Raw genomic sequence first — 21809 nt, 5'->3', positions numbered from 1 at the left:
TCACTATTCTAACTTTATTTTTATCCTCCATGTTACTGCCATCAGATTAAACTCTAATTTTTTTTACAATAATTGGAAAAAAATTCGATGGCTGACATCGACCGAGAGCGGCTAATCCGACGGCAACAAAGGTGGGAGGCAATGGGATGGAGGCAATGGGAGGCGATTGATGTGTCTATGATCGGTGGGACATATGCGCAAAAATCGCCTTCCATTGCCTCCGCAAATGTGGGGATTATGACTGGACGGTAATTCCATTCTCGTAGTTTTTTTTTATAAAGGGTAAAATGGTAACTCTATAAATGCAATACTAATAGTTTTTTTTTCGTCATCCGCTCAAGAAGGTAACACGAGCGAGATAGCCTCAGCTGGCAATGCCAGCCATAACGTCGCCGGAGAAGCACTTTATAAAGGTAAACTTGGGATGGAAAGATTGTCAACCTTGTTGATGGGCTTTGAATTGCCGGTGTTCAACATGTACTTTGTTCGTCAGGCTATTAGATACTCCATCTTAGGATTTGGAACGGATGAGGACACACTTACCAGGGCGATCATCTCAGGGTCCGAGATCGGCATGAACAAGATCAAAGAGGAATACAAGGTCAGGTTCAAGACCACGGTCACCAGCGACATTGTTGATGACACCTCCGAGTATTACAAGGACTTACTGCTGACCTTGATAGGGAGTGAAGATTAAAATTAAAACAACCTGCTTTTGTTGGGAAAGACGTGTAGAATGTGTATCCGCAACCACCAAAAAAAAGAACTTTCATCAGAGAACATGTACAAAGACCGAAAATATTCTGATGCATTCATGCATATGCATCCATTCTTTACAAGATTTTAAAAGGTCCATATCACGTTCAGATAAACCAAACCATTCTCTCCTTTGTGTTTATTGGATAGTTCTGAAAAGCTCACGTTCAGATAAACCAAACCATTCTCTCCTTTGTGTTTATTGGATAGTTCTGAAAAGCTCCTTTTCCGCTTAAAAAGTCATTAAGCAGAACACTTTGAGGCCACACAAAAAATTCACAGAAAGTAAAGTGCAGCAATTTCATATTGGCGATGAGGAATGAACTCATCTAGGAAACTAGGATCTGGGATCAGAGTATTATTATGCACTTTGTTATTCTACTATACTCACAGCATCTTCTGCAGCAACACAAAGTACAACAATCGAAATGTTCCTGAGCCTCATCCCCTACTGTTAAGAATACATTTATCTCTCGTTTGGACGCAATACAAGGTTGGTCTCACGCGCAAAGTACAGGAAAAAAGACAAGTGAGCACCCCTTCACACTGAGCACAAAAGTGATGATCATATGTCACCAAGCTTTTGCCCGTCTTGATTTCTTATTCACTTCAAGAGAGAAGATATCTTCATCTTCTCCTAGATGACGAAGAAGCCGCAGCAATTATACCACCAGCAACAAGACCCACAACTCCAAAGGCGCCTGTGATGATAGCCATGCCAATCATACCATCTGCATTTAACCATCAAATAAGCCGTTAGCCCAAGTTAGACAAACCATAAACAGTGCATTGGAATGACTAGAGGTTTGCTCTATTGTTCTTTTCTAATATTTGAAACATGGATACATGGTAGATAACTTTATTAAGACATGATGTCTTGATCCCTACTGCTTTTCAGGGTCCATGGCTGACAGCAGTGGTTGGGGAGGTGAGGTCTCAGATTTGGGGATATATGTGAAACTTATCTCTTGATCAATACAATTGATATTTACATTAGCTTTGGGTTCATCACGTATGATTCAGAAGATGCCATGGATAGGGCATTATTCAAGACACTCCATAAATTGAAAGGTAAGAGGGTCGAGGTCAAGCGAGCTATTTCTAAGGAACCGTCTCCTAGACCTAGCATGTGCTCTCCTATGAATGGGTTCAATTATGTAACTGGTAGAACCAATAGCTTCCTTAATGGATATACCCAGCATTACAATATGAGTCCATTAGGTGGCTATGGAATGAGGATGGATGAATGTTTTGGTCTTCTATCAGGTGGGAATAATGGTTATCCATCTTTTGGTGGTAGTTATGGAATTGGAATGAATTTTGACGCATGGATGAACCCATGTACTGAAAGTGGCTCTAGCTTCAATAGTGGTATCCAGCGTGGATGGCATCTTAATCCATATTACAATGGAAATTCAGGTGGATTCAACAACTATGTTAGCTATGGTGGAGTCAATGAAAATAATGGTTTACTGTTTGACTCACTAGTTAGTAACCTTTTGGGGTATTTTTGCCCTTAATCACTCTTCTAGTTCCACAAGCTCTAATTTCTTTGTGCCATTTAGAAATGGGGACCTTCTTAGTGGAATTGGGAACAATAATGTGAATTGGGGAAACCCTCATCATGTGCCTGCTCTAGGTGCCAATAATTGCTCTGTTTACTGTACTAGAAACTTTGGTTATGGGTCCAATGAAAGCAACTTTGGTCAAGGTTCCAATGTTTATGGAAGGAATGTTGGATCAAGTGGTGTCAGTAACTTAAACCAATCAACCAATGGGTATGCAAGGAACTTTGGAGATTCATCAATAGGTGGTGGCTCCATCTATGGAGACACAACTTCGACATTAGGATCTTTTGAGCGTGATGTTACAAAAATGGTTTCAACCGGTTACATGGGCCATTGACTAATAAAGGTTAGATAGTTTGTTTCTTGTGTCATGATATCATTATCCAGCTTTCAACACTTCATTAATTTATTTTTGATAGTTTTCAATTATTAGATCCAAGCATCTTGACTATGTTAGTGTGCAATGTCGATTGAACTTAACAGACTTTACTTAATGCATCCAAGATTTGGTTTTGGAATTTTTGTGTTGTTTTTCTTTTGTGATCCTAGGTCTCCCTATGATTCCAAAATTAGTAACCATGTTAAATGTTCTCTAAGATTATTCCTTGCATATGTGCCATAAGAAGAGTTTGTTCAATTATGTTATATGATTGCCCTTTTGTTTGGTACATGATGGTGTGTGAATTGATTGAGTTTACTTACAGAAGTTGGTCTTTATGGGACATAGACCTATATTTTGTTCTTTTGGGAAGCGATGGTTATAATTGGTTTTTTTTCTGGATTGTGGACTTCTAATGTGTCTAAACTTCTAATGATTTTACAACTTATCTCTTGATCAATACAATTGATATTTACATTAGGACATGGAGAATTACTGGACACCAGCCCTGTTTGCTTCCGCTTATAACAGATTCTCGGTGGAAAAAAACGAGAATCCCACCAAATGCCTTGATTATCTCAGCTTCTGCTCACCACCGATTCAGAACTTTGAACTAGCAAAATCGAGAATCGAAAAACATCCCTGCATTATGGCGATTGCAAACAGACAGGGCCATCATGTTGGCATTATAGTAGCACATGATAAGCTATTGGCCATTCATTTTCCTAACTTGGTAGTGGACATTATAGTAGGAGATGCAAAATCCATGGGCATCCATTTTATCATTTTAATACATGTCAAATGAAGTGGGTTGTGTAGTACAAATTACATGCAGCCGTGCAAGAAGATACCTGGTGGTCTGACACATCCTCCTCATCACTCCAGTCCTGACACCCATTCAAGCATCTACGGATCTCATGGCTCCAGCAGTTGCAGCACCACGCCAACAGGTCGTCGATGCCACCGATAGGATTTAGGCATGGAGATACATTGTTCTTGCAGTTGCGGCACAGATACTTATTGCATCGGCCATCGTCAGGGCAGAATTCATGATTGCACACCTGAAATATAATGGATCATATAAAAGAGCATGCATGAGCTATGGACTTGATTGCATAGAAACAAACAGGCATAGGTGTTTCCAATTCAACTACAAACAGATCTCTAAAAATTCGTCGTTCCACAGACATACCTCATTGGGTGACCTGGGCCTTTTGATAGGAAGATCACATCCTCCGCTCACGCAAGCATTGCGACGACCGTGATTCCAGTTCCAGCAGTTGCAACAGCTGAAGCCGTCTCTCCCTCTCGGGGAGAGGCATGGAGAGACTCCGTTCACGCAGTTCACGCAGTCAGGGACCAAGCACCTTTCGACGCTCTTCTTCAGAGCCATGGATTTTCCCGTCTTCATCTTCTTCTCAGCCGATGATTTTCCTGGATTCATCTCTAGACGGCGTGGATGTGGCCGGCGACGCGGTGAAGGCGGAGATCAGCGGTGGCACAGGTTTTCCGCTTCTTGATCTCCCTCCTCACCTCCTTCTCTGCGCGGAAACCTTCACAGCTGCAAACAAACTTCCGAAGGGTCCTCTCATTGTGGTCGTTGTCCCACTCGCAGTATTCCTTTCTCACACTAAATCCTTTCTCATAAGCGTAGTTGTTATAAAACTCAAATCCGTCGTCCTCACTGCCAAACATCTTCATAACAATTTCACTGTACTCCAGCAAAGAATCATCATCCGACATTTCCTCCTGAAAAATGAAGCTTTCATTAGGATGCACAGGTTTTCATTATTGAAATTCACTTTGCACTTGAAGTTTCAAATTTCAGCAGCCTGCCATGTTCTAAAACAGCAGCCTATGTTTATATGCCGACCGCCGACGAGCGAGTCAAGGAAGGCCGCCGCTGCCGCTGCCAAGGACTCCAGCTCGAGGCATCGACAGCTCCGGTGCTCCGACCTTCGGCTATCGGCTCGTCGCCTCCGCCGTCTCGGTCACTCCGTGGATTATTTTGCTCATGTTGACTGATGCCAGGGCCCAGGTCCCAACTCCCAAGTGTAGACTTGCACGTGGCCAATCACCTGGTGGGCTAAATTAGCTAGCGGACTTGCACATCTGCAGCATATATCCTCTCTTTTTTACGGGGCAAGGGGGGGCCAGAGCCCTCTATGGCCAATACATGGCTCCGTCGTTGACAAACCTGCTGAGGAGATCAACGAAGCTGCGGAATCTGATGTCTACAAGAGTTGTGCCTCCTTCCTGGATGTCGTCGCCGCCGAAAATCGAAGCTGCCGCCGCCCTGTAACAGACCATGGTGGAGGAAGCTGTGGTACTACGTTTGATCTAGGTGGAATTTTTGCTGAAGAATCAGATTTGGATGAGAAAGAAAATGAGTGATTTGCCGCTGGGGAGAAGAACAGAAGTGAGAACTCGTCGCTGCGACCATGGAGATCGGTGGTGAGAACCGGCAGTTGGGATAAGGTTGATTTTTTTATTGTATTATAATGGACCCCATATATGGTAACGATGTCAACTCATCCATTATTCATTTAAACTTCTATCCAAATTATATGGTACAATAATTAATTTTTTTTGTCATGGTTGCTTTCACTCATTCATCAATCAACAAATAATCTATTACCAGCCTAGAGGCATATAAGTCATTTTACATTCATGATAGAGAATCTATTGACAACTATCAGGATTGCCAAACACCTAGATTTTTTAGACTGCAGATTTATTAGACCGCAGCTTATCAGAAAATTCTGATCAGATTAAAACCGACTCTCAGATAAGCATTCTCAAACAGGGCCAAAGCTAACTTCTAGATGAATCTTCTGACAAGATTTCATCCTACTAGAATAAGAACATGACATGAAGCACTTAATCAATTAGTCAGAATATACAAATGGCAAATAATCACCATTACATCTACATAAGAACTTTCATGAACTTTAATCACCATGGGTAGCCAACAGCTAACACTAATATTTTAAAAACCAATCAGGAATGGCTACAGAAACCAAAAGTAACCAGCCAAGTTACAACTGGTCCATCAGGTGGGCACTTGTAGGTGGTAACGCTGTACCCACTAGTGCAGACATCGGTTTGGATTTTTATTCCCAAATAAATGAAACTAGTACACATCCTTATATGTTTCAAGGTCAAGATAAATTTGAAGAATATCAAGATAAAATTGTGACATGACTTGTTCAGTCACCCAAATAGCATCAGTTATACAACCTATTTTATTGGATTAATGTGGCTTGACAAATGATTTTACAGTAATATTTTGGGGCATTTGTCATGCATATGGACTAACATACCTGCTATGCCCAAGGCATGACAAAACTGTATAAAAAAAATGCAACCAATTGGCTAAGTCAGCAAATGATGTATATTAGTATCATAGTTTTCCTTTCCATTAATGCAAACACATCTACTGCAACACTTTATATGCAATGCAAAAACTAAGTCATATTCAACGTTCTGCATCCAAATGTTAAAAACCATCAATTATTGGTTCAGTTTTTTCGATGCATTGCGGCAATGTAGCACAAAGACTGAAAGACATATTCGAAAGAATATCTTATTACAAGTATAAACATGCCACCAGAAAAATGTTAGCATACTAGCAAGTCCAATCAACTCACTCATAAGGAATAGATTTGTGAAGAAGTTAGCAGCACGCACCTCCCAAGCGCATAGCCTTGAGCTTGAGAAGACCATTTCCTTGGGGCCCCGACACCGGGAAAGTGCAGGAGACAGAATGCTTCACGTGATTCACAGCAATGGAAGCACTGTACCAGGGACCCCGCACAATCGGCTTACCAATGGCATTGACTATCTGCTGGTTGGCCTTCTCTATTGCCTGGCTGCAGCACGGGCACCAAAGGAAGTGAGCCATAGCAATTCCTCTTGTGGACAAAGGAAACAAAATCCAACAACGGTGAGCACAATAGCACAATACATGAAGAAAATAGCATCACCCAAAGGGCCAAAGGTCGCAACGAGGCTTCCGGCGGCAGCTAGAGGGAGGGAGAGAGCAGGGCAGCGGTCGCTAGGGTAAGAGCAGGGCAGTGCGGAAGGCGGCGACGGAGGCGACCACCGCGGCCCTCGCGCTGGGGGTGGGGGCAGCGGCGCGGCTGGGCCGCCGTCGCGACGCTGGCGGCGGCTAGAGGGAGGGAGAGAGCAGGGTAGCGGTCGCTAGGGTAAGAGCAGGAGTGCGGGCGATGGCAGGCCGGCGCGAGGGCGAGTCAGGCGCGGATCGGGATGACGGTGTCGGGCGCGGATCGGGGAGTGGGCGCGGCTGAGTAGTGATAGGCACGTGAAATAACCAATGTACCCTTTTCGATGATAATTAATATTTTATGGAGGCAATGGGAGGCAACGCGAGGCAATTTCAAGTACTGTAAAAGGGCTCTCATTTAATACCGCAAAACGATATAATTTTTCTAAGATATATTAATATATCAAATCTTGTCTTTTTTTGCGGAATTAAATAAAGATAATTTTTATATTAAAATTATAGATCTCAACGGAATTCACAACTTTCTAGTTTTGAGTTTTTTCCATTTGAAGTCGTTAAGATATAAAAAATTAATGATATATTTAGATCTAAGGATATTTTTGATTTTTCACACCTGCAGTTTAACGTCGTTAGAGTATAGATCTCGACGAGATCTACAATTTTTAGTTTTGAGTTTTTTCATTTGAAATTGTTAAGATTCTCAAAAAAAATTAATGACTATATTTATACTTCAGAGTATTTTTGACTTTTCACACATATAGTTTGACACCGTTAGAGGCCAATCTAATGGCAGTGGATATGGATGATAAAAAAATAAATTATAGCAGTGACAGTCGAAGTCCGATGAACTTTTTTCAATGGATCATGATTTTTTTTTTATGGCTCACGAGGAATTTACCCAGGGAGGGAAGACTCTTCAAGCCTCATCTATTTAACTCTCTGGTGGGGAAAAAAATGTTCTGATCAAAGAATCCATGGTGGAGGTGGAATTTCGGGTCAATAGTAAGTGTCGGAGTTGGATTGGTTCTTGGCGCAAAAGCAAGAGCAAAGATCATCTCTGTCCGTTTCCTAGCTTTGGTGACCCGCAGAACAGGAGGTGTAGAAAGGGGGAAACAAGGGTTAGGTGGCAGAGGAGAGGAGGCAGTGAAATCCAGCCAAATCTCTTGTGGTGGCAATTTTTCTTGCCGATTGCTGGTGCGTAAGATCCTAGCTGAATCCGTAGAACGGGCGCTAATCGGAGGAACTTGCATCGACTCTTGCGTGCTGACAGCAAGATAAGAGGTGAGTTCTCCTGTAATAGCTAGTCAAATCGTCGGAATTCAATCGATCTCCTCCTCGGCTCAACCATGGTTGTTTCGCTGGTGCTTGACGATTTGCAGGGACGTTGTTTTTGGAATTGCCTCCTTGGAGGCGGCTGGCGAGAGGGGGCAAGGATGACGATGACGATGCCATGGGGGCTCGCGGCCTGCATCGTGGACATGGTATGGGCGGTGCTCGCCGGCTGGGTGTCCACCTTCCTGGTCATCGCCAACGAGGTCGCCCGCGGCATGCGCAGTGGCGAGATCGGCCCATTTGTTGTCGGCTGAGTTATTCGACCGGCTTAGGTGGTTCATTCGTTCCTGCATTTTAGGTCAGTGATCAGGTCAGGTCTTCCTTAACCTTACCTCTGAATTGAGAAGATTAGCAAACTAGCAGATCATTCAGACTTTTTTAAACCTTTTTCTTGCGCAAGTTTGTGCAATGGAGGAATGTGCATGTTTTTGTTCACAGCTCTTCTGTTTTTTATCCTGACATTAGAAATGTTTTTGTTAGATGGGATTACCATTTAGTACGAATATAGTACTTAAAGAGGGAGAGGAAATGTTAATGGTGGAATGTTACATTTCTCTTTAGGTTCAGCTGAATAATGGATCATGATTTTCTTCCCCAAAGAAACAAAGATAACGGAAATAGATGCCATGATCATGTACTGTCGTAGTGTCATTTGTCATACGGGAATGCTACTTACATGATTTTTGGGTATTCCTTTACTCGTGATCAGGTGTGGTTCATGAGGACAAAATAAAATTGTACAGTTAGGGAATCCTCTATTCATCGTATTGTCAGTTATTCTTGTTTATCGCCAAATCCAATTGATGGGAATTAACCTTTGCGTTGGTAATGAAGTGTCCAAATTATTTACCGAAGCCAATATTAGTTAGCTACTACGCTTCCGAGGCTAAAGAACACCATATTTTGTTTCCTCAAAAAAAAAAAAAAAACATAAGTATTGCTTTCAGTGTAAGGACTGGGACAGTATCACCTCTACATGCGCAGTGTGTTTATTGAATCTCTTGCATCCTGATTCACCTCTGATTTCCAGTGGAAGTAGCTGAAATCGCTACTCCTGGATATAAACTAGTTTCAACATATGTGCTGCGACAATCTTTACATTTCAGACAGTGCAATTGTGCATTTGATGGTTTCTGCCACAGTCCAGTGGTTGTATAAAAGATGACTTCATTATAGCTTGAGCATTCTTTCACGGCCAATTCATTTCACTGTGCTGTTTTCAAGGCAATAAACACGAAGGCACTATACTATGTTTCTTTCTCCTTGTTGCTTCTAAGCCTTCTTATGACTTTATCAAATGATCTGTCTCTTGTTGCAGATAGTGTATTTTTCGTCCCAGTACATTTCATACACAGCATTATACTGTACAGAGAACATAGATTGGATGGCTTCGGACTTAAGAACTGGAGGATGACTTTCTTTTGTTTCTAGGATTTTTCATTGTGAATTGTGATCATTTTGCAAGTGTTTGTGCAGTCACACAAGAACATGTGATGTACTTTGAGTGGTATACGTCAAGAGATTGTCCTGTAAAATAATTCAAAATTGAATTGGCATATTTAATATTTTTCTGTTCTTGAAAATGGTCTGGGGACTCCAGTTTCTACTGATGTGAGCATCTTTTTTTCTGAAATCCCGACACTGGCTCCAATTCTGCTAGCCATTGTACTGCAACCTAACACCATGCGCTCTGCATTCCCACGAACTGTTTCTGAAGAAGACACTACATATAAAAAGCCTATCTGAACTCTGAAAGAACATCGATTCAGAAATTGGAAAATTGGAAAAGATGGAATTCCAAAAGCCTAAGTAATTGATTCATGTCGATGAACAATATGAACTTGGGTTAAAAAAAACAAACAAAGAATGATCCATGCTTTTAGGTCTATTTTGGTAGGAACTGCAAGATTTCATAAATCGTCTTTCATTTCAGTCATCATATAGTCATTTCAAGCCAACTGTTGAAGCTATGTTCAATGAATCTGACAAGTAACTTCGTAGCCAGATGGATCATAGAAAATGTGCACTAATCTGTTTACGCAGGTTTATTCAGCTATAAACCCCAACTAAGAAACTCACGTGCTTGAAGAACAGACTCAGATGATCAATCAACAAAAGGGGAAAAAAAACTAAACACCTTGAGATGTTAACCATGCTAATATTACATTTGTTTTTGTATTTCTGTCTGGATTTGGATTTAAATACGGATAGTATCAACCATACCGGAGAGTATACGATTAGATATCGACATTATAAATATGTGATTTAACTATTCGGATACGATATCGGATGTTGACTCGGATAGGGATAGATCTGAACCCTTCTAAACGAATTCAGTCCCCGTCGGAAAAATATCCGTATTGTTTTCACCGTACTTCAAAGTGACAAAACTTTAAAAAACTGTGACATCACAACACTGTATTATAAGAAACATAGTCCATTTCTACACAATATCGAGATTTCCATACAATACAGGTTTCAAGATACAGCAACAATCTGCTAGCTCATTTCAGGGCACAACCGTTGCGCACATTTTTCTGTTATGCTAGCAGGCAACATCACTCATTCACTCTCGTCTTCGGCTTTTGTGATTGCGGTGATGGCGATGTTTGTATTTCTTCTTGTCCTTTTCCTTCTTTTTCTCTCTCTTATCTTTTTTCTCCGACTTCTTTTTCTTTTCCTTTTTACTCAGTGGTTCAGAGCTTGATGCCCTTCCATCCAAAGTATCCTTATGCCAATGACCATCAGGAGACTTGGATCTCAAAAATGAATCCTTCTCTGGGCCTTGTACTCCGCGTTCCCATTTTTCTTCCACACGTATGTCAGGACTAGGTACGTTGTCCTGATGACGGGGCAAAGAATCAAGATATGGACCAGGCTCGTCCATCCTAGAACCAATGGTCCCACGTCCTCGCTTCACCCTAACAGAACAACAACAATAAATATGTCAGCAACAATATGCTGATAGGTAACCCAAGGAAAATAGTTAACAGACAGAAACGTTTGCAGCATAAATAAATTTAAATATACCACATAATAGGGCCTTGTTTAGATTGAAGAAAATTTCAACCCGATGAATAGTAGCACTTTCGTCTTATTTGATAAATATTATCCAATCGTGGACCAACTAAGCTCAAAAGATTCATCTCGTGATTTCCAACTAAACTGTATAATTAGTTATTTTTTTTACCTATATTTAATGCTCCATGCAAGCGTCCAAAAATTGATGTGATGGAGAGAGAGTGAAAAAACTTGGAACTTTGAAGGGAACTAAACAAGGCCTAGGATACCAGCACTCATCAACAGATAATGTGGCATTATCAAAGAGACACACAGATTGCGCAATTTTTCATATAAGAACAGAGGAGTAAAATTAATATTATATGACAGGTGTTACATCATGAAAGAAATGGATATTTCTCGCATAGAAGAAAATAAATGAATATTCTAACTGACCTTGAATGAAGAAATCTTTCAATCTCATCATCCCTGAGACCATCCTCCTGGTCTGAGTAAGATTTATTATAAGTGGTCCCTTCTTGTTCAACCCTTGAGCTGGAGCTATGGTTTCTCAATTCACTTTTGCGCTTCTCGCCTCTAAAATCATCACGGTCGTTACTTCTGCTTTTCATCTTTGACTCCAACTCCAGTTCCTTTTCCCTGGCACGCCACATTTCATTGACCTCTACAACACGGTTTGCTGCAGGACAAACAGCATATTTCAACTAAGAACAATGTCGAACATGCTACTTGATGTCATTAAAAAATTAGTGAATAGGGCCAGTATACTTTTTGCCCAAGAACATAAGGTCAATATAATACAGGAGCCCAGTTCAATTTTTTTTATGTGACTAAAGTGTTCTTTTCTAAGTTGATAACTCATGTCATTAAAAACTGGTGACGTGGATCCAGATGGCCAGTATACTTTCTTCCCCAAGATCGGAAGGTCACTATACTCACAAGAGCCAAGTTCATTTTTTACAGGATTACATGACTCAATTGTTTTTTCTAATGTTGATTTGTTCCACAGGACCTCCTCCAAAAACATAGAAAATATATAAAAAGAGTGACAACAATGATTCAATAAACTAAAAATACAGCTGCACAATGCTGACCTTGCTGAACTCCGTGAACTGTGGCTGTGAGGAACCGTGAGTTTGGACGATGCCTAACATTAGGTTTTCGAAGATATGCATGAACACCTTCCCTATCAGCCTCTAACTGCAATCTCCGCGCCTCTTCAATTAGCAAAGAAGCAAGACGATTCTCTGTCTCCAGATCCATTGTCTAACTCCAAGTTCAACAACTGGCAATCCAGAAATTAAATATTTAGTAATTCGAAAAATAAGATAACATCAAAAGCAATAACCAAAAAATTAATGGCACATTACTCCATTAATGTTTGTTAGAGTGGAAACAAGGAACTTCTAGATTTCATCATATATAATCAATAACAATGTCTTGATCTCTATTATTTTGCTCAGGCATAGGGGGTAATGTGGCCACGTCGCTAGGACAATAAAAGAATGTATTTCTATAGCATAAAGCCAACTAAGTTGTATACTATGCAAAAGTATTAGATAGCATTCAGTCATTATCAAGGTGCAAAGGTGTAGGATTCAAACAGTCTCGGCAACAGTAGTTGCAAAGGAACAGTACAGGATATTCTTTGGTGTGAGCTAGGTCGGTTATCAGTTTACGTACTAATGTGAACACCACAAATATGACTTTACTAATGATCCAAACATACATGGGATCCAGTACATGTCACCCAAAAATAAATATAACATGAAAACTAAAAAATAGACATTCCTAACACAGTTCATAATGAGCAATTATAGAATACAAAGTGCCCCTTATATCTATGCTATCCATCCCGATAAAATAACTTATTAAAGCATTACCAGCCAAAAAGATCCTCTAAAACTGTGCATCAATGAGTCAAGAATGAAAGTACCAAATGTAGTTGAGCATTTCTTAAGAAATAATGCTTAAATAAGAAACCTAGGGAAAACACAAAGTTTTACTAGTTTCATAAAGATCAGAGATGCAGTTGCATTGTTTGAACATAAAAAAATACAATTTTACCACCATGGCATGACTTAATGTGGCATAGGGTTGAATTTGAGATGTCCAAATTTTGGGAAATAACTAATACCAGTGGTGCAAGTTTGAGACAAAAGAACAGTTGTGATCAAGCAATGCATGGGAGGATGGGTGAATTAATAAGCAAACTGTCACGAAATGTCAACAGACATGGAGAACTACACACATTCCACCCAACATAAACTAAATTCTTGCATTTGGGAATAAAACTTAAACTGATTCTTTCAGACTTTTGACGATGTACCAAACTAGTAAACATCAGTGCCCATAGAGCATGTCTATCCTATATGTAAGATGATGGTGCACCGCAAGAACAATACGTAACCAAGAGCACAGCAAGCCGTGGGGATCCAGGTTGAACCCCAAATTTTAATTTATCCGCAAGATTTTATTATGTTTGTATCCACGCAGTAAAGAAACACGCAACAAATTGTGCGGACTATAGCAGAAAAGATCTGGATTCGATTCCTCAGATTAGGGTTCCTTGGTCCTTACCAGATGGAGATGGAGAAGAAACCGATCCAAACCCCCGGACGGATCCCCTCGCCGCGCCGATCCACTGGCACGAAGGAGGCGAAGACGACTAGGACGAGACGAGGACGCCCGCGATAGAGGAATCGCTTCGATTGTCGACAGCCAGGCGTCGTGTTCCTCTCCAACGGAAGGAGCGGAAGCACCCTCGGCCAGGGAGGCTGCCGAGGGGAGGGGGGCGAGCGGGCTGAGGAGGGGAGGATGGAGCGCGCGCGTTCTTTCTCGCCGCTGCGGCGCTGCGGGGGAGGGGATAGGGGTCGAAGAGGACTTCGTTGGGTACAGGCGTAGCGGGCCCAGTCCTGCGGGCGCGGACGGCGGCGCTAGGCGTGCGAAGGAGGCGCGCGGTGAGCCGGAGAGGAGAACGAGGATAGGCTCTCTTTCTTTCCTTTTGGTCCCCAAATATAAGAGCATCTCCGACGGTTACCTAAATATTCCTCTAAAAATATATATTTATTAATTTCTAAAATAATTTTAAAAGAATTTTTTTTTATCTCTAATACTTTCTAATATTTAACTTCAAAAAATCAAATACGGGTCCTATTTGTTTTTTTTTGTAGTCTTTTTTTTTTTCACGCGAAGATCGCCGCGCGTATCCACGTCGCCATTGCCGGGATCCTTCAAGGCAGGCAGCGGCGACCGGCCACCAGGCAAGCAAACAGTAAGTGGCGGTTACAGAGGCTCGAGGGAAGGTGGATGCGCCGGGCCCGGGCGCATCGAGTGCCCTGTGCCCATGTGGCAAGTCTCTGCCCTTGTGGTGATACGCAGGCATGGCAGCAGAGCAGCAGCCAATCTTTCAGAAACAGCGAACCCACTCCACTGTTTCGACAACCCCGCCGAGGTTTCATCACGGATCACGGGCGCGGAACGAAGACATGAAAGTCCGCGAAGGACCCGCCGGCCGCCGCGTTGGGTGGGGCGAGGAGCAGCGGAAGCTTTGCGTGTGTTGAGCCAAGACACCTGACGAGTGATTTGGGTGCTCAGTCTTTCACTGTCCTGTTATAGGCAGGCATGCCAAAGACACTGTACAGTGCCGCAGTGCGTGACTCCAGTGTCAGTGAGATCGATCATCTCTCTTGCAAAGGCCTCATTTAGATTGAGGTTAGGAATTAATATTTGGCACTGTAGCACTTTCATTTATATTTGACAATTATTAGTCCAATCATGGCCTTAACTAGACTCAAAAGATTCGTCTCGTAATTTACAATCAAACTTATGTAATTAATTATTTTTTATCTACATTTAATACTCCATGCATATGTTTAAAGATTTAATGTGATGAAAAAAGAATGAAAAAACTTATCATCTAAACAAGGCCGAAAGGCTGCACCTCATCCTTTTACTGCTGACACCCGCGCCGCTATGAGCACACATGGTGGCGCCTGGCCCCTGAGGGCAAGCTGAGGAGAGGAGGCCACAGCCTTCGTCACACGCGTGGCGTGGCGCCTGCCGAGAACAGGCAAAGCTGCAGAGGCTGGCAGGAGGCCGGCAGCCGCTGCGTTTCGACAGCGCAGCACGTCGTCGCCGGCCGCGACGCCCACACGGGCTGCCCTGGCTTCGAGTGCTTGCCTTCCCATGCAGTATGCAGAGCCAGACAGGGGAAGGGTGGAGTATTTCCTCGCGTGGCTTCGTCCTAAAGTTACACGGAAGGGGAGAGGAGTTTTCCACGTCCTAAAAAGATTAGGAGTCGTTGAGATTGTTTTTTCTTTCATTTTTCTAAAAAACAAGGATTTAGGAGGATGTCTAGGGAACTCTCGGAGATGCTCTAAGGTCCTGTAATCCGTTTTTTTCAGCTTGTTTTTTTAGTCAGAACAGTATTTTTATCTCACAACAAATCATTCAGGAACAGTGTTTCGGTTTGTTTTTTCAGCGAAACGAACGGGCCCAACAAATCTCGAAAAGTTGACTTTATTCTTCGAATAGTTAGATTAAAAAATACTACAAGCTTATAAAAAAGAAGTATATCAAGGTTTGTTTGCTTGACCAGCTTCACAAGGTGGTGTTGCCAAATCTTGAAGCCCTAAGCAACAGTGTAAATGATATTATCTGTTCGGCTCCTCGTAAAGCCATTTGTGCTGATTTGTACGACTAATTTGTTGGAAGAGAAAAATATTGTACCATAAACCGACTTATATGAGCAGCCTGAACAGCCCCATTAGGTCTTGTTTGGATTTATAGATTGATTAATCTGTATTTCATGAACATAAACTGACAGATTAACTGTTAGTCTATTTAGCTACGAATTAGTTATTAGTCCATTAATCTACATGTAAGAGCTAATAGTATTAGTTGTTAGTTCTAGTTTATCTAAACAGACTCTTAGTTGCATAATTGTTTGGAAGTAAAAAATAATATTGTTTTCCCTATTTCAAATGTGCCACAACCTCACCGACCATTGCCCTGTTCAGTTTTGGTTTATTGGGCTGATAAGCCATGGCTGAAAGTATTGTTGGCTGATTTGATGTGAGAGAAAAATATTATTCGTTGGCTAAAAAAATACTGCTTATAAGCTAAACAAGCCCAAGCGAACAGGGTGCATGAAAGAAATGTCAAAAATAGAAGATTGTATACAGAGCTAATGGCGGCCGCCGTTCATGGGATACCACGCATAGAAAACGTGCGCTCACCAATATGTATGGCATGTTTGGTATGGCTTCGGTTTCAGTTCTGACATCAATTTATGTGAATGAGCCCTAGGAACCGTTTTTTATGAACGATAATGCTTTGTTTAGGGTATTCGGATGCCCCGTTTTTATCCGGACGCATCGAACCATTCACACACACAAAGCACTCCGCACGCTCCACTCGCCTCGCTCCGCCATGGCGCTCGCTCCTGTCCACGCGCACGCGCCCTTGCTTGTGCAGATTCGTCCTGGGCGCCGTAGTGCATCAACAATGCTGAGGCACAGGGCCACGCCATCGTCTTTATCGTCAAGTTCTTCGGCTACGCCGACCTTATCTCCTTCCTCACCGCCACCCCCGAGCCGTAGCGTCCAGGTAGGCATGTCGTGGCCGACCCCACAGCGGTAGGGCACCTCCATCCGACGCCTCTGTCGCGCCGGGTGCCTCCACCACATCGGGGTGCTGCCATCTGCTGCCGCGACCGGCTCAACCACGTCAGTTCGTCGCGCCGCCCGTTGCACTAGAAACATGAAACATATATTCCAGATGTTTTAGATGTATGTTGCAAGTGTTTCATATGGATGTTGCAAAAATAGATCGGGATGTTGCATATGTTACAATGGTTTGTCTACATATGTTGTAAGCGTCTGTTCATAATGTTTTATCTGTTTTTCAGACGAATGTTGCAAATGTATTTATCTGGATGTTGCATATGTTTCACACATATGTTACAAGTGTTTTATTTGGATGTTGCGTATGTGTTGTAATGGTTTTCAAGTGTTTTTAAGTGTTTCAGACGCATGTTTTAAGTGTTTCATATGTCTTTTTTTTATGTTGCAAGTATTGCATCTGCATGTTGAAAAAGTAGATCAGGTGTTGTATATGGGATACGCGTGAGAAGCAGGAGGGGCATGAGCGGTCCCCACGCGAGCGCGCGAAACTCAGGTGTGGGCGAACAATGTTCGAGCGATGCGGGCCCTCACGTGGACGCACGAAACAAATGTGTGGAAACGGACCACAGCTGCGGGCGTCCGCCCAAACACGTTAGCTGTGCCGTTTTATGAATAGCAGAGGAAAGGAGGAAAAAAATTGAGGACTCTTGACAAGTGAATCATGAACTCGTGGGGATCATTTTGGATTTTTGAGCTCGATCCATCCAAAAAGCCCGGCCCGAGGTTTAAACTTATCAAATCACCTAAAAATAGACTTGTTTGTTTAGCTGATAAGTCATGACTGAAAATATTGTTGGCTTATTTGTTGTGAGAGAAAAATAATGTTCGTTGAAAAAGTACGGAGCGAACAGGGCGTATTTGGAAACGCCTCGCCCACACATCCATCAGCAACGGTAAAGCCGTCGCGGCGGTGTCTTCCGCACCCCCGCCTCCACCGTCGCTGAACCGGACGCGCCCCCGCACGTCGTCCGAGCTCTCGGCCCACTGCCGTGAGCAGAGCGTCGGCCTGCCGTGTCCGGTGATACAAATCGGAACATCTTCATCCGGCTGGCCTGCTCATGCCGCTGCCAGCCCCGAAGGCGCTCTGGACCGACATCGGTCTGGACTTCGTGGAGGCGCTGCTGCGTGTCGGGGAAAATCTGTCATAGTGACAGTGGTGGATCGTTTCAGCAAGTATTGCCATTTCATTCCCCTGGCTCACCCGTATTCTGCAGAGTCCGTGGCCTAGGCTTTCTTCACCGACATTGTTCGACTCCACGGCATGCCTCAGTCGATGGTGTCCGACCGTGATCCGGTGTTCACTTCCAAGTTCTAGCGGGAGCTGATGCGCCTCATAGGCGCCAAGCTGCACATGACAACGGCTTTTCATCCGCAATCGGATGGCCAGATGGAGGTAGCCAAACGCGTCATTGTCATGTACCTACGCTGCTTCACCGGTGACCAGCCCTGTCAGTGGCTTCGCTGGCTGCCGTGGGCGGAATACATCTACAACACGGCCTATCAAACTTCGCTCCACGACACGTCGTTCCAGGTGGTCTACGGCTGGGACCCGCCTACCATTCGGTCCTATGAGCCGGGTGAGACTCATGTCGCTGTCGTCGCCAAGAGCATGGCAGACCGTGACGAGTTTCTGGAAGACGTCCGCTACCGGCTTGAACAAGCCCAGGCGGTCCAGAAGCTACACTACGACAAGCTGCATCGGCAAGTCTCCTACGCGGTGGGCGACTGGGTTCTACTCCATCTACGCCGTCGGCCGGCCGCCTCACTGCCCTAGGCGACCACAGGGAAGCTGAAGCCTCACTTCTTCGGGCCGTACCGCGTCACCGAGCTCATCAATGAAGCTGCATCAAGGCCTTAAATTTAGGAGCAATTAGCTCCAATTTGTAGTGCCGAGTGGCCTATATATGAGAATAATCAGGATGAATAATAAGGAAGCAAGAATCATTACCTAATCTCTCTTCTTCCTCTAAACCGACTGGAGCTGAGGGGCAAAACCTCGCCCAGCTACCACGGGTCGCGGCTACGAACTCCATAGCCGGGGTCCTGCTAGTCTCGGACCAGATGTCCTTGACAGATCTTGTAAATTGGGAAGGTATGTAGAGTCTCAGAAATTTTTTGAAGACGTGATGAACCTGAATATTCATTTGACCAAGGAAGTCTACTCGTCCGTGATTTGTTCATATGTCAAACAGGCAAGTGTTGCTGGAATTATCTCTCTGGTTCACTGTAAAGAATTAGTATTCTAACAATGACTTTAATTCAGGGCAAACTAACTGAAGCAGCATCTACTTTTAATTCTATGAAAGAATCTGGATGCTTCCCTGATGTTTTGACATATACGACAATGATTAAGGCCTATAGTGATGATGGTAAGAGTCTCTTAGGATGACAAAATATTTCAATAGTGTTAAATTAATAACTAACCCTGTGTTCCATATGGATCATAACTCATAAGGGAGCTGGAGGAGAGCATGGGACCTATTAAAAGAGATGGAAGGTAATGACATACAGCCAGATGCTATTGTCTGTTCATCCCTCATGGAAGCATTGAATAAGGGAGGTCAACCTGAAAGAGTCCTTCAGTTGATGGAATTCATGAAATGGAATTCATGAAGCAAAAACAGATTCAATTGAACCAAAAGGCTTATTTTGAGATAATATCTTCATGCACCATGTATGTTTATCCACTGTTTTAAGTTGTATGTGCACTCTTGAATTCGTGACTAGGTTGATTATTATTGAAACACTGTTCACTCTCCACTATTATGTTGACTTGTTAAATGTATTTACATGTTGCCGCAGTGTCACAATGCTTAGTTGTACTACATATTTAGGCATGGGTAACTTTCACTCCTGTTAGCTGAACTTTTGAATTGCCATTTGTATTTTATTGTGTTACCATTTGAGATACTCACATGTACCTGCTTGTTGTTTTGGTGTCACCTCGCCAAATATATACAATTAGTTAATAAGAAGAAATAGAACTAAAGTCCTATATTTGTTGAGATGGAAGGATAAAACATTGTCATGGGTAAAATGTCTCTTTTTTGTGTTAGATTAAATCATGTAACTAACAAACTGGTGTTGAGGCTACTGGAACTATTTGTTTGCTTACTCTGTTCAAATGATTGTTCAGTTATCCAGTGACATCCTTTTTATTACTTGTTGGGCATTTGCAGTTTTAGAAAGTGAGCTTCTGCACCAATAACTATTATCATCTAGATCATGTCATGCTTTTATCTTGTTTTCATGGATACTAGATGCGAGTGGTTTGATGTTCTATTTTCTGTTATATTTCTTTTGAAAGATTACTAGTCCTGGTAATTTAACTAGTGGGAGCGTGGGACTTTTACTGGTTGGCAACAGGCTACGGGACTGGAAAACAGCAAGTCAAATAATCGAACATTTGGATTCCTCTCTCTCATCGATTTCTTTTGGCACACTAAACCATATTTTAAATTTTCTTGGGAAATGTGGCAGGACAGAGAGCATGATGAAGGTATAGTTTCTCCCCTTAAGAAGGTGCTATTGTGTAACATCTTTTTTTATAATTTCCAATTTCCAACTAAGACAATGTCATGGAAATAACTACCTTGTTATCATTTATTTTCATTACCCAGTTACCTGGCAGAAACTGCTCTGGCACCATAATGTTTTTCTGCAAACTAAGAATCATTTGATATCAACATCAGAAATTCCGATAGACTCCTTGTTTCAGAATTAACATAGACTTCTGTCTATGTTAATCTTCCTTAAATGTTACTGTATTGGTTTCTTAATGGCACCATTGTGCAACAGCAAGATATAGCCTCCATGCATAACCTATATATTGCTGTTCTCTACCAAATAATTGATTTTTACATTAAGAATAATACTTCCATCTTTACTAGTTTTGAATAATCACTGTTTCTTTTGTGAATATGCTTGAGGAACACACCGACTTGTTCATAAGACTTGTGGAAAAAACTATTTGAGTAGTGGTGCTTTGTCTGTTGGTCGTGCATTTCCTGTTACTGCTTCTCCTTGGACTCTTTGAAGGGTGATACTTATTGTTAGGATTTTCTATCATGCAGCTGTTCTATAAGATGGTGACTTCATGATCTACTGTGGGCCTTTCTACTTATACGATTCTGCTGAGAAATCTCTTAGTGTGTGGGGAAATGGAGAAAGTATTGGCCTGTTCGGCTGGGGCTGAAACGATCGTATACGATCGTGGATTATTACTGTTGGCTGGTTTGGTATGAGAGAAAAATAATGTTCTGGTTGAAAATTTACGATCGTTTACTATTAGAGATATAAATAGATATGTATAGCCTGACTGTATTGTACTTCATATACTTGTACTCCAAGCCTTCTCGGCTATATATATGAAAGGCCACCCCCCTTATTGGGTGTGCGGTGCATTATCTCTCTACATGGTATCATAGACCGGGCTTCCTCTCTTCCGCTGCCCTAGCCCCACCTCTCCCCCCCCCTACCACCCCTCTCGGCGCCGCCCCCCCTGCTATGGCCACCAATGGATCCTCCTCGACCGCGACCTCCGGGATCTCTGGATCCCCATTCATGCCGGTCATGACAGACGCCCCTGCTCCTGTGACCTTCTCCTACGCGACCATCAACGTGCGCGAGCACGTGCCGATCACCCTTGATCTCAAGCTGACGAACTACACCAAGTGGTCTGCCTTCTTCACCGCTATGTGCGGCAAGTTCGGTCTACTTGGCCACATCGACGGCTCCATCCCGGCACGTCCTACTGATCGCACCTGGTCATAGCCAGATGCTTGTGTCCGGAGTTGGATGTATGGCTGCATCGACGACAGTGTCCTCGACCTTGCCATGGAACCTGAGCAGACTGCCCGTGATCTCTTTGTTGCCATTACCAATCTGTTTCAGGCAAACCAGGAGACACACGCCGTCGTCCTAGGTCAAGAGTTCCACTCTATGACCCAGGGTGATTTCTCCATCGACGCCTACGCCTAGCGCATGAAGCACACGGCCGACGCTCTCCGCGATGTTGGCCACACCGTCTCCGAGCCCCA

General features: G+C 42.9%; 2 protein-coding genes and 1 pseudogene across 2 annotated transcripts; 2 read left to right on the top strand and 1 right to left on the bottom strand.

The window, feature by feature from the left end:
* Nucleotides 1-374: 374 nt before the first annotated feature.
* LOC136532254 (heterogeneous nuclear ribonucleoprotein 1-like) lies at nt 375-2661 on the top strand (annotated as a pseudogene).
* A 7822-nt stretch (nt 2662-10483) lies between these two features.
* LOC136532257 (uncharacterized) lies at nt 10484-14108 on the bottom strand. Its single transcript, XM_066524857.1, has 4 exons — nt 13664-14108; nt 12178-12368; nt 11519-11762; nt 10484-10983 (listed from the first exon to the last, which is right to left on the bottom strand). Exons 2-4 carry the CDS (start codon nt 12344-12346, stop codon nt 10629-10631), a joined length of 768 nt encoding a protein of 255 aa, XP_066380954.1. The 5' UTR covers nt 12347-12368; nt 13664-14108; the 3' UTR covers nt 10484-10628.
* Nucleotides 14109-18157: 4049 nt separating this feature from the next.
* LOC136532253 (uncharacterized) lies at nt 18158-18544 on the top strand. The gene has a single exon (XM_066524854.1). The coding sequence runs from the start codon at nt 18158-18160 to the stop codon at nt 18542-18544; it is 387 nt and encodes a 128-aa protein (XP_066380951.1).
* The last annotated feature ends 3265 nt before the right edge of the window (nt 18545-21809 follow it).

Source organism: Miscanthus floridulus, unplaced genomic scaffold (genome assembly GCF_019320115.1).
Source record: "Miscanthus floridulus cultivar M001 unplaced genomic scaffold, ASM1932011v1 fs_561_1_2, whole genome shotgun sequence".
Classification (NCBI taxonomy): Eukaryota; Viridiplantae; Streptophyta; class Magnoliopsida; order Poales; family Poaceae; genus Miscanthus; species Miscanthus floridulus.
Note: the sequence above shows the minus strand (reverse complement) of the source record. Positions and strands in the feature narration are given on the sequence as shown.

Coding starts and splice junctions, on each gene's coding strand:
- LOC136532253 (XM_066524854.1), top strand. CDS start 18,158: ATGGAGGTAGCCAAACGCGTCATTGTCATGTACCTACGCTGCTTCACC.
- LOC136532257 (XM_066524857.1), bottom strand. CDS start 12,346: ATGGATCTGGAGACAGAGAATCGTCTTGCTTCTTTGCTAATTGAAGAG. Junction 11,763..12,177: donor AGTTCACGGAGTTCAGCAAG/GTCAGCATTGTG, acceptor TTTGTCCTGCAG/CAAACCGTGTTGTAGAGGTC. Junction 10,984..11,518: donor GAAAGATTTCTTCATTCAAG/GTCAGTTAGAAT, acceptor TTGTTCTGTTAG/GGTGAAGCGAGGACGTGGGA.